The 13668-nt window shown below is 41.8% G+C and overlaps 1 protein-coding gene across 1 annotated transcript in view; it reads right to left on the bottom strand.

The window, feature by feature from the left end:
- PPP1R36 (protein phosphatase 1 regulatory subunit 36) overlaps nucleotides 1-11977 on the bottom strand; it is a gene marked incomplete at both ends in the record, with an annotated part of 31265 nt that extends 19288 nt beyond the window's left edge. Inside the window, 7 exon segments of the mRNA XM_082649363.1 lie at nucleotides 950-1016; nucleotides 1116-1213; nucleotides 1735-1821; nucleotides 10872-10936; nucleotides 11771-11776; nucleotides 11780-11852; nucleotides 11910-11977. Of these exon segments, the coding sequence (XP_082505489.1) occupies nucleotides 950-1016; nucleotides 1116-1213; nucleotides 1735-1821; nucleotides 10872-10936; nucleotides 11771-11776; nucleotides 11780-11852; nucleotides 11910-11977 (464 nt within the window).
- Nucleotides 11978-13668: the final 1691 nt, after the last annotated feature.

Consider the following 13668-nt stretch of genomic DNA (forward strand, 5'->3'; position numbering starts at 1 on the left):
TGCGAGTAAGTAGTTTACTAGGAAGTGATCACAAGAAACATCAGTAGGGGAGTGGGGAGGTGAGATGGAAAGGGGATGTTAACAAGTTCGTTATCACTGTGGACCAATGTAGTTCAGTACCATGAGGGACTCTAGGAGACAGCGTAGAAAACTTAGAGTTATCCTGACAGATGGAAGCTGGGATATTTATCTACCAACTCTCCCTCCAGCATATCACTGATTGGAGGCTGCTTCTCGGGCACTGACTTCCTAGTGCCCCAAGCTTGTCCTGTAGCCCTGCAGGCAGGCTGAGTGTGCTCCTGCCATAGAATAAAGCTTCAGGCAGAGAATCTCAGGTGTTTGCCAGATGCGGCCTTTACTGAATGCTGAGGGAGTCTGTGAGCGCTGCCCACAGCATAGGATACCCAACTCCCACTGAGCACTTACAAGTGCAGCTGCCAGGAGAAGCACCTTCCACGTACAGCCACGTGGAGACACCATTACTTCCAATTTTGTATCCAAGGAAACTGAGGCTCGGGAAGATCCCAAAGCTGCCCCAGAGTCACACACCTAGTACTTGTTGGGGCTAACTAGTGGAGAAAACTAACCAAACCTAACTAGTGGAGAAAACTAACCAAACCTAACTAGTGGAGAAAACTAACCAAACCTAACTAGTGGAGAAAACTGATCTTCAGTAAACGAGTGTACCCTTGAACCAACACATACATAGCGCAGTCTCAATGGGACTCTGACGACGTGCTCACCATACTCCTTGCCCTGGACTTTATTGGGGGCTCCTGTAACTTCTGGCTTCCTCTCTTTGGTCTCAGTCTTGGAAACTGAATCCTGAGAGAATGGCTTGCATAGAGCCAGCCCTTTCTCCAAAGATCAGATTTGTCATCACTTATCAGATGGGATGATTTCAAAATAAAGGATAAAAGATCTAAAATGTCTCACAAGCATTACCTACCTCAGAAATGTTGTAAAAGAACAGATATGCTGCATCTCAGTATCTTGTAGCAAAAGCAAAGCAACATCTGAAAGGAGAGAAGATGGACAATTGAAAGAGGGACAAAGAGCTGCCTTAGAGGTTGACACCAGGTAATACATGTAAGGATGATGAAGCAGTTACTCACATTTAGCATCGAGGAGTGTAACATTGCCCTGCTGACTTCGTTTCTCTAAGCCTTTGGGTGACTTGTCGTCTCTTAAAGCAAACCTTTTATCTGTCAACCTGTTTTGGGGATATAACAGTCTATAGTAGTGCTTTGAAAGGTTTTAGTTGTATTTTATCTACCCTGAGGCACATGGGGTGTTTACTATAAAGTAAGGAGACCCTGAGTGTCATGTGTGGGTTTCATTTAATGTAGGATCATTTTGGAATACATTTTATTAAACATTATATTTACTATGCTAGGGGTAGGAGGAATGCACACTGCCTTACATAAAAGGTAAATACCAATGTGATCCAAAATAGATCATTTAAATCATCTATTTTTGGCATAGCTATCATTTTCAGATTTTTTTTTAAAGAAGCTGAAAATTTGCTAATAGCCGAATTATCACAGGGATACATCATTGGGATGATTGTAACTCCCACCATAACTGTGAAATAGTGCATGTTCCTTCCTTGATGGCTATTTGCATTTCAACCTAGGATGACGGGAATGATATTTTCTTAGAGTCTGCAGAGGCTTAAGCCATTCTGCTGAGAGGTGCTATCAGCAACACTGCCATGGTGCTAAGTTAAGCTACCTGTCTGAAGCTGGACCATCAATTTCAGCAAAGTGAACAGCTTTGCCTTTCTTTCCTCTTTCTCTGAGTTCTACTGCAGGTGTAAAACTGTAATAGAAACGAGAAAATTAGGAACTGAACCTTTTCCCGGGGGAAACTAATCAGAGCATGACCATAGCTCATGGAACCTGAGGACCAGCACATATTGTGAGTGTCCTGGAGAGAATCTGAGGCACAGCTGTACTTAATTCATTTATTTACATGTGGTACAATCATCTAGAAAAAGATGAAAAGATCAGACTTTACGTATCACTAGCCCCCTGAATACCACCATACACAAAACATTTCCATCTGAAAATGCTGCAGTAACTTCAGAAGAAACAGAAAGCTCGTGATCAGTTTGGAAGGATTTTTTGATTTACTGAGTACTTGTTATGTGCTTCTAAGCATGACCTCATTCAATCTTCACAGCAACTCTATTAGGAAAATATTACTATTATTACAATTTTTACATATGAGAAAGATTGAACCTTAGAAAGATATTAAGTAACTGGACCAAGATCACTTAACAAGTGCCAAAGCCAGGACTGGGCACAGGTTCTCTAGCCACAGAGCCATGTGTGTACCCGCCAGGCAGTCCTGCCCCCCCCCCCCCCAGCAGCCACCTCGTTATCACTGCTGTGGACTCTTCTAGAAGCTTGAGGATCTCGAAGAAGGTTTCAGGACCCTTTACTTAACTCAGGGTTGCTTTGACTCTATAGTTTTTGTACAAGAATTACCAAGCAGTAATGGGCCTAACTAACAATGGACCACAATTAAGCAACAAATAAATGTGTACTGAGGCCATACTCTGTGTCAGGCATTGCTATAACATTGAAGATAAGTGGTGTCTGATTACAGTCAATGCACAGACTCTCAGGATTATCAGCAAATGCTTAATAGGAAAACAGAGAAAAGCGTTTTGAAGACTAGCAGGATGTGGTTCCTGCCTCATAGAGAGTTCATTTTCTAGAACTGTGGTGTCTACCAAATACATTGGTTTGGTGACCATTGTGGATTATGACGTTTATTTTTCTGCCTGAAACAATGCCATGTTGATAACACCACCCAGAAGCTTAATCTCTGCCCACAGTTACATGTCTCTCTGTCAAGTTTAAGCATAGATATAGTAAGTAGACGCACTTTTCCCCAGATTTTAGTCATTCCCTAATCATGCATATATACTCTTTATCATCTCTTTGTCAACACAACAGTTTTGAAACAACTTCCTTTAAAATTTTTCTGGGATTGGTTACCCACAAAGTCATCATTTTAGAGAAATACCTCCCATGGGAATGATAAAGTTAACCAGTTTGGTACTTTCTTCTTCCAGGAGTTTTTGCCAACATCCTGGCAATATTCAGGTTGTAGAGTAGGTTAGAATCTAAAAGCATGTACACGATATCACCTCAAGGGAATGATTTTTTGTATTTTTCTTTCTTTTCAGACCACTGGCACCAAGTTGGTTAGTGGATGTAGAAATTTCTAAACTTTTCATTCTTTCTTGTCCTCTTCTTATCACTGGTCTCCAAGGATTGGGTATTTAGAGGGAAGGTGTGCTGAAATACTGAGGAGGTGGCAGGAAAAAAGAAATGAAAGGATACCAAATGGTGATGGTGGGTACCTCCAAAGAGAGATGGGGCAGAGAGGAGGCGTAGTGATGAAGAGAGCTATCTTCCACAGCTGTATACTTCTGTATTATTTCAGGTTATTTTAATAACAAGAATGTATTGATTTATTACCTGTGTTCCTAAAAAAAAAAGTTGATAGAGGTATAGAGGAAGAAACAGTACATTGTTGATACATTCTATTGACAGTCCATTTAGATAGCCTTTAACAAAATCCTCAATTCCCCCAAACATTCAGACATTTTCTAAGAGCTCTTTGAAGTCCATTCTACTTGCTGGATATCTAATGTGTGGCATTAATAGAACCACCCTAAACAAGAACACAAAGTTGTTTTCAGTTTTCTCTTGGACCGTCACAACATTCTGGCCACTTACAAGCCATTGGCTCTTAACTTTCCTAACAGGCTAAAGAAAACTCAGGTCACCAGCCCTTCCCAGGGTTTCTCTTCTCTAGAAGATGAGAGAATATAGATAGAAACACCCAATTTCAGTTAGTGTCAAATGAAATTGCTTCCCTCCTAACCTTGCCTCAGTCCCATCCCTATAATTCAACATTTTTTGCCCTATTAGTTAGTTTGCCTGAGTTGATTTGAGACAAGAGAGCCTTAAGATAAGGAAAGGATACATTTGGATTAGGTCTATGAACTAAGTCAAATGAACTTAGAATTATAAAATCATAAGATCATAGAATTTGGGGCTTAGAAGACATCTAAAAGATCATCTGGTACATGGCTATCATTTTACTGATGGAGAACTAAGGCTCAGAGAGACTGACCATGTCTCAGTATTTGAAACTTGCGGCAGGTAGTGCCTGCTCTTAGGCAGTAGTCTGGCATTTACTGCGAAACCTCTAGTCCTTATTCTCTGACCTCTGGACACGTCTTCCCACACTTGCCTGAGTGGCTTTTCACTTGACTGAAGTCATTCTCCGGATCAGATGGTGAGATGGATGTCTCTTTGTGAGTGTCCTGCCATAGCTCTAAAAGTAGCCTATGCTCACAGTGCATTTGGAATCACTACGAAGCATCACTAGTAACAATTAAAAATTGTCCTTTGAACTGCACCTCTGATTGGCTCCCAAACCACAGTCTGACCTAGGTCTGTACCTCCTTCCGGTCTCCGTAGTCTCCCTCTCAATCTGGCAACACATTTAGAATCACAGACCACACTGTGTTGATGTGATTTCCTAATGTCACAGCACAGTCACATCATTTCCCTTTGCCCTGAAATAAATGAGAAAAAGCAGTCATATTTTCTCCTAGAACCCACCACTAAAATGCGGAGGGCTGGACCACTCCTGGCTTCCACACCAGTGAGAGCTCTTCAGTGGTTACTAGAGTCTTTGGTTAGGCTGTGTTGAAAAACAAGAGAAGTTCGAGGCTTCTGGAGGTGTAGTTTCCTTGGCTGTATGTCCTCAGGGGAGTCCACGACCTTGGCAAACACTCAGACAGGCGGCTGGTTCTCTCCCAGCTGGGAGTAGGGGGCACTTGCAACATGAATGGCTAGGACTACAGACACTGTGTCAGAGAGAAGCATGCCTTGTTGGTTGGCCCATTACTTCCCCATTTAAAACCTTTCAATCCCCCCCACCCCCGACCCCACGTGGCCTCTGAATAAAGTTTAAATTCGTCAGCACGGTCTGTAAGACGTTTCACGATCTTGCCCTGGTTTAAAACTTCTACTTCCTCTCTTAACACTCGCCTGGAGCTCTACACCCAGCGTACTGACCACTTGCAGTCTCAAATGTGTCTGGGGCTCTGCACGTGCTGTTCCTTCTGCCTAGAACGCACTCTCCTACTCCACAACCAGAGCTCCCTTTGCCTTGCCAACACCTTCTCCTCCTCAGGTCTTAGCGCCTCCCCTGGGAAGCCCTCCCTGTCTCTCCTGTCCACTGGCTTCAGGAAATGCCCCCAATTAGGTACTGGGTCAGGGCATTTGGGTGAATGCAGGTTTCCGGAGCCCCGGCCCAGCCCAGTGTGGCAGTGGTGCCAGTTACTGAGGAGGGAGCTGGAAAGGGAGCAGCAATCTCGGGGGAATGAGTCAGGGTCGGTAGCACTGCTACCAGAAGATTCTCCTCCCAGTAGTAGCCTGGGAGGGTCTGGTTTACTTTCAGTAAGGAGAGCGGCATAGATATATCTTCCTGCACCTTCAAATTCCCAAGCTTTCCTGTCTCTATTACTTCCTTCCCACCATACTCAGCGGAAACTCTGCTTCTACCTTTTCCAAGCTAATCTGCGCTCTTGATCCCATTCCCACTTTCCTTCTCTTCTCTTCCATCTCTTCTTTCTACCCAAACAAACTCAAAATTTTCCTACCTTTATAACAAAAGCAACAAAAGTCCCTTCCCTTAGTACTGGATCCCCTAAAGGCTACTGTCGCTTTCCTTTTTCACTGGTAAACTTACTGATGAGAAACTAGCAAAAATAGAGTACTCTTTATCTCAGATTCTTCTCCTCTAGCTACTGTAATCTGATTTCTACTCCACTGCCTTCCTGAAATGGCTTCTCACCTAAGTCCCCAGCGACCCCTAAATCCAAAGGCTTCTTTTTGCCCCATCCTGAGCTCTCTTTAGCATCTGACATTGCTGACCACTCCCCACTCAAATTCCCTTTCTTATTTTGCCTTTGAAGGCCTTTGTGTGTCTCAGGGCTTTCCTCCTGACCCTTCTAATCATGCTTTCTCTTCAGTTAGCTCCTCTTTCTTTGCCTGTCTGCTATTTCTGAGGGCCACGTGAAGATACCTTTCAAAACCTTAAGACATGCACACTGATTAAGAGACATATCAAACCAACTGTAACGTATGGAAATTGTGTGGATCCTGACTGGAACAAATTTTTAAAATATTAGACAATAGGAGACATCTGGATACAAACTGCATATGTGACAATGTTAAGAAATTACCTTTGTATTTTTAGGCTAGTAAATAGTAATTTAGTTATATTTTTTAATAGAGTGCCTTTTTTGAGATATGTACTGAAATACTTATAGATGAAATGATATGATATCTGGAATTTACTTCAAAATAATCAAGGGGTGGAGAAGATGAGGGTATAGATGATACAAAGTTGACCTTAATTTGGTGACTGTTGATGCTATGCTATGGGTATGTGAGGGTTCATTATCCCATTCTCCCTACTTCTGTTTATGTTTGAAATCTTCTGATATAAAAAGTTTTAAATATTTATATTTAGTTAAAATTTTTAAAATAACACTATAAGAGAAAAAAAAGCTGGCCACAAAGTCAGACGTACAATGATTTCAGGTACTGGAATTATCAGTCACAGAATGTAAAATAAATATAATCAGTATGTTGAACACAAAAAAATAAAAATAAGGTGGTAAGCCTTAACACTGGTGCACCGGTGGTCTTTGGGGGCAGAACTGTGGCAGAACTCCCCACTTTCTACTTTGTACATTTATATACTTGTTTTTCAACAAGTATGTGCAACTTTGTAATGAGGAAAAAGATACGGAAATGGAGAGTAAGTTAAAAATGTATGTGTGTGTATACATACATAAAAGAAGATTTGGAAAGCTATACAATAACTGTTACCATGTTAACAGTCATACTCTTTATGTGGGATTGTAAAGTTTTTTTGGTTGTTTTTGCTTAATGGTATTTTCTGGTTTTTAAAAATAATATGATATTTTAAAACTTATTTCATAATTTTTAGAAGTAGGTATTTCCTAGGCTTCTGGCCTCAGTCAGTTCACTTTCCACTGTAATTCTGCACCGGTCCCTCTCAGGAAAACCAAACCCCTGCTTACTGAATTCTTGACCTGGACATCTCACAGGCAGGTCCAGTCAGCCTGTGGAACGTGCAGACACAGAGGGCCGACTGTACTATGTCATTTTATATAAGGGACTTGAGCATCTGCACATTTTGGGACCCGCAGGGGGCGGGGGTGTCTTAGAACCAATCCCCTGCAGATACCAAGGGCCGACTATATCTCAAATTCTGCACACTGAAAAAGTAACCTTGTTACCTTTCACCCCTCCACAAACATACCGGATCTGCCACCTTCCTTGTCTCAATAGACAATGCTGTCACCCACTCAGTGACCCAGACGTTCTTGCCTCCTTCCTCCCTTTGTCTCACAGCCAATCTTACCAGCTACTTCCCCCGGCACACAAGGCCGGATTTATCTGAGTTGCCTCTAGCATGACTCTTTGACTCTGTTCTCCTGCAAGTCTCCATCTCCCCCTTAGAATAATGCATAATTGTCTTGTCTCCCGAGTTCTAATCTTGCCCCTCCACGTTACTATGGGAGAGGGCTTTCTAGAGCACAGATGCAATGCCATGACACATGCTCGTAAAGGTTTGTGGAGTGACACCAAACAGAACTGGTGTGAGAACAGTGACTGAACAAGCCTCTGCCTCTGCAGCTTCCATTCTTACCACTGTCTCCTCTCCACCTTCTCTGCCTCAGCCCTGTCTCATCACCACGAATTGGGGTGACATAGTGTCCGCAGCATTGTCTCTGAAAAAAAAGAGCATGTTCCAGCTCATGAGTCCTCTCTGACTTCAGACCTACATTTTAATGTGTGATGGGACATGCTTAGACTTTAAAAGGGAATCAGTATCTACATTTCCAACAAAGCCAAACATTAACTTTGGCCTAAAACATACAAAAGTCTGCTTTTCTTTTCCTTAGCATCACCCCTAGCAGCTGGACTCCCAAGGTAATCCTAATACTCGGGTTTGCCACACAGTTGCTTAAACACAAAGCAGCTCCACTATGAAAAGTTTGCCCCCATCTATTCTTCATGGTAGTCCTTTCCCCATCTTTAACTACACCCAATTTGTGTACTTGATACAGTCTGGTGTTTGGGGGGTTTTATTTTTACACTGTTTAAATTGAGGTATAGCTTCCATTTATGCAGTAAAGCACGTAAATCTTAAGTGGACAGCTTGATGAATTTTTTTTTTTAACATCTTTATTGGAGTATAATTGCTTTACAATGGTGTGTTAGTTTCTGCTTTATAACAAAGTGGATCAGTTATACATATACATGTTCCCATATCTCTTGCATCTCCCTCCCTCCCACCCTCCCTACCCCACCCCTCTAGGTGGTCACAAACCACCTAGCTGATCTCCCTGTGCTATGCGGCTGCTTCCCACTAGCTATCTATTTTACGTTTGGTAGTGGGTATATGTCCATGCCACTCTCTCACTTTGTCACAGCTTACCCTTCCCCCTCCCCTTGATGAATTTTCTACTATGTATATACCCATGTAACCACCACCCAAATCAATATATAGTCCATTTCCAGCACCTCAGAAGGTTCTCTTGTACTTTCCCCTGCCAGTTGACAACCCGCAAAAAGTAACCACTATTCTGACCTCTATCAATACAGTTCTTTTCTTTTGTCTGTTACTGTAAACTTTTATATAAATAAAATCATACAATATTTACATTTTTGTGTCTGGCCTTTTTCATTCAACATTATGTCACACAATCTACCTTTTAAATCATACCATCCCATGTATATTCTCCAAAATCAAGTGGGGAATATACATGGGAAATCAATCAAGCCATTTTAAAGAATAATTTGGTAACGAACCAAAAGAAACTTTAGTTTATGAATGTTTTATGAATAATAAAGTCAGTGTGAAACTGATATCTGTAAATTCGTTAGTAGGATCATACAGGAAAAAGTGCCACTTGGGGTGGGTTATTATTAGATTAGCACTGAAAAATTAGTTTGAAAAATACTACAAAATAACTTCATTGATAAAGATCAGTACGTAAAAAGTATGGTGCAATTTTTATCATAAGAAGAGAGGATTGAGATGGCCTTTATATATATATGAAGACTGAGAAAAGAAAATATTTGCACTGAAAATTTGCACCCACACTTTACCGTGTATATTTTGACTCCTGTGATTATCCTGTCTGTCTAATCTCAGAGCTATCTTGCTGTCTTTGTCACTCTCACATTCACTAAGTATGATGTTTCAGGAGTTACTCGACTGAATCTTCTGTGACATATCTGAGAAGAAAAATTGAACTCACTGCTGTGGAAATGACAGATTACTCAAACACTGAAATAAATATTCCATGAAATGTAAACTTTTGATTTTGACTTTAATATAATGGTTAGCCTTTAAATTATTCATGTTTAAGTGCTATTAAATATTTAATTATATTTATAATATAACTATAAATTACATCTGCACAGCCAACTCCTTTTCTGACCTTCAGCCCCATTTGACCAACAGCCTAACAGATGTGTCCACGTCATAGCAACCTCAAACACATCACCAGTTTTGCCTCTTTTATTCTGTATATGGGGGAAGGGCAATCCCAGCCAACAAATCACCCAAGCCAGACACCTGGGAGCCAACCTAAGCACCTACTTCTCCCTCTCCCTTCACTTTCAGGCACTATATGGTATCAATCAATTCTATCCAAACATCCTGCCAATTTCATCTCTTGCATATTTCTTAGTCCTGCACCCTTTTCTCTCTGACTCTGTTTCTTACCTGGATAACTATTTATAAGCCTCCTACAATTAGCCTTCTAATTGGCCCTGTGCCTCTAGTCTTCCTCTGCTTGAATCTATTTGGTTGATTGTACTTGTTCAATAAACATTTGGTGAGTGCCTACTCTGTGAAGTTCTGCAGATGGCTCCAGGGACATGAAGATGACTAAGACAGTTCCGGCCATTGAGGTCTTGCGGTCTATCAGAGGGAGACAGTGTATAAAGTGGAAAGGACTTGGATAAATCTTGGTTCAAAATGTCAGTTCTGCTACTTACTGGCTGGATGACTTTGGTTCAGTGGCTTAATCTCCCTGAGCCTTGTTTCTTCATCTATGAAATGGAGATATTAGTGCTCACTTTCCATGGCTGTTTTAAGACTCAGAAAAATAAGCAAATGTCTGCGATATAACAGGTGCACAGCAGATAGTGGCTAGTTTTGTTAGTTTAGTGATACACTTTTAATAGAGTCAGTATTTTCTCAATGGAGAATTAAAATTAGTTTTTCTAACCTCATAATTTTACCTTGTAAAATTTACGGTCTACTGCAGCAGGTATAATATATGGTCCCATTAATGTAAAACTCTGTTTCTATAACTCAAAAAGGCAATTTTATAAAGTAGTTAAGAATATGGACTGTTAACCAAGTAGACCTAGATTTAAAACATCTTAATCACCTCTGAGCTGTGTGATTTGGCCAAGTCACTTAGTTTCCTTCTAACTTCTTAACCCTTTGACATCAGTTTCTTCATCTGTAAAAGTGGATTAACACGCAGCTGTTTCAAAGGGTTGGTAAACTGATTAGCACGGTGTCTGATACAGAGGAGCAGGTGATAAATGTCATAAGAAGGGGATATCAGGAAGGCTGCCAAAATGGTTATCTCTAGATGCTGCGATTGCAGCAGATATTTATTTTATTCTTTATACTCTTCTGTGCTGCTTGAATTTTTTTATCCCAAACACACGTAATTTTCGTAAAAGCTATAATAAAGTTTTGTTAAAATTTACCTTCTGAATTCAAGAGTTCTGGTTTCATCTTTCCAGTACCACATCCCTAATCGTAATCCCAACTGCTGTAAAATGAAATGATTGCAGCAAAGATAAAGGTTCAGTTTACAATCCACATGTCACAATGAACTTTTAACAATAATTCTCACTAGTTGCTATTTAACTCTATTCAATAAAGGTGTAGAGTCTTAAACTGTTTTTTTTTTTTTAACTTGAAGCCAGGATTTTATCTTTTTTGATTGTTTTTGGGTGTAGTTTCACTAGAAAGGAAGGAAGGGAGGAAAGTAGGGGAGAAAGGAAGGAAGGGAAAGAAGAGAGGAAGGCTAGGAGCCTGTGTCATCTCACCATAGTAATTTACTGATTAACTGGGACTCAGACCACAATAAACTGGTGCCCAAGGCAGCCCCAATCTTTCAGAGGAGTTAGACAGCAACTCTAATTCTGACCCCACCCTTCGGAGGAAGTGGGCGAAGTACCAGGTTATCCTTTCCAAGCCATGGTAGCGACCAGCCTCCAGCCTCTCCTCTGGGGATCCCACCCAGGGCAGGACCGCTTCCTCCGCAGGCCGGCTACTTATTTTTCAGCCAACCAATTAGAGGTGGTGCGGTGGAACTTTCCTATACCTAGATATCTGTGGGGGGAGCCGGAATTCAATTCTGACCGTTTGTCGAACGCACCTCCATCGTCTGGTTTTTGTAGACAACTAAGCCCAGGTCTCCTCGAGTGAGGTTCGCCCCAGGCTAAGGCGGCGCCCCTGCCTGGGGAGGGCGGAGAGCAGGGCCTTGGCCGAGGGAATGGAGGGCGTCGCTGCACCGCCACCGAGCCCCCGTCGGGCGCCGCGGGCGGGGGGGGTCGGCTTTCCACCCGCCGCAGGCTGGGGGCGGCCCAGGTGCACTTACATCCGGCTAGTCGGCCTGCGAGTCCAACCGCCGCCTCCTCGAATAAAACTCGGGCACACGATACGTGGCCTTCCGCTGGCCGCTTTAGACCGACCGTCGCGGAGGCAACTAACCGCCCGTGAGCGCTGAGAAACCCCGCCGACGTTGGGCGGGGGCGGGACCCTGCTTCCTCCGCGGCGGTGGCGGGTGGGCGTCACTGCTGCCCATGCTGACACCTTTGCCTGCTGTGGCTCCCTAGCGTCTCACAGCAAAGCCGCACCGGGGTTCCTTCTTTAGAAGTCCGTTCTTCGTGCCTTCCCACCGAGAAGTCAACTGCGTCACTGTTTTTTTGTTTTTAATTAGAATAACTTTTTTTTTGGAGTGGACAGAGCAAGCTCCTATTCCAACTCCCTGCTCCAAAAATCCACTTAGTATGTTATCCTCAGAAGATGTATCAGATATTAAACTAATAAGAACAGATACTACACTTGATCTTAGCCAAAAGGTCTTCAGTTCCTTAGGGAAGCTTCCCCTTTGTTCCAAAGTTTAATAGCACTAAATGAAGTTCAAATCCAGGTTAGAAAAATAAAAACAAATAAAATAAAATATAAAACATACAGGTCGGGACTAGGTTAATTTAGGGCGGGGCGTGGCAGGAGGGGAGCAAGGGAGGAAATAAGGTTTTCAAAACTGGGTTCTGCTGCATAGCTAGATGTGGAACCCATTTGAAGATATCCAGATGAGGGGTTTACGAGGCTCTTTAAGGAGTAATGTGTGTAACGCATCACCCTGAGTAAGTACTCAAAATTAGTGTCTCTCAAAGCAGAGAAACTTGCTTTGTATCAACGGGTTTTCAACTGATATTTCTGTATTTACACTTTTCAAATCATGTGTCTTGTAATTTCTTCTTGCAACTGAGTTGATATGCAGATTGTTTGGTATTGTTTTCCTTCCATCACTGATGTAAGCAATGCTAGATGACACTACATGACTGGGAATGCCTAATATATTCTGCTTTTGTTTTATCCCCACAGCTTAATTAGCGTTAAAGAGATGGTTAGTAAATAGTGATTGTATACTCACATAAACTTTAAAAACATAGCAATAGATATCCCACTGCTTCCCCTTCCCTCCATCCTCCCAGTCTCACTACTTGGTAACACACAATCACTGGTCACAGTGGTATAAAACTGTAATCACCTAGATTCATGTTCCACTCACTTGAGTCCACTGCTGGTAGCTGTTCTGGTTGGCTCAGATATAAGGAAACCCACCTGTACGCTGGCAGTGCTGCTTTCAGGCTGTAGCCTTAGAGGCTGGCTTATTACAAGATGACTCACTTAAAAAGAATTTAGCAAAATATCCCAATCACCAAAAGCTTTTCTCCAAGCAGGGTATTTAACTTTGGGTGGGAAGAGGAGAAATGATAAGTTGAAGCTCCAAAAAGGACTGAGAGAGACCAAGGACTCTGGATGGTACCCATTCCCCACACTTCCAGGCAACTTCTTCAGTTATCTCAGTGAGTGAAGAAATGCTAATAGAAAACCAAAGATCTTTTATACCTTACCATGTTTAACTTTAGGCTGTCTAAAATACAAAACTAAGGTAAAAATAAAAGCGTTGAGAACTCAGAACAATGACCTACAAAGAAGTTACATGACAAGTTACGTCACATGTGGTAGAGGGACATAATATTTAAAGGAAAGCCTCGATAACTCTTAAGGAACCATCTTATATTTCTGTATCACTAGGCCCTAACAAAAGAGGGAATAAAAAAATTGTTTTTATGGCTTTAAATCATTATTTGTTTTAAAAGTGACCCACTCATTTCTTAGTTTAGATTTTTCACCAGTTAGGTTTTTTGTTAAATGGCATGAGAAACTCACAACCTAAAATGGAAATATGATTTTCTTTAAAAA

Source organism: Grampus griseus (genome assembly GCF_964374135.1).
Source record: "Grampus griseus genome assembly, chromosome: 2".
Taxonomy (NCBI): domain Eukaryota; kingdom Metazoa; phylum Chordata; class Mammalia; order Artiodactyla; family Delphinidae; genus Grampus; species Grampus griseus.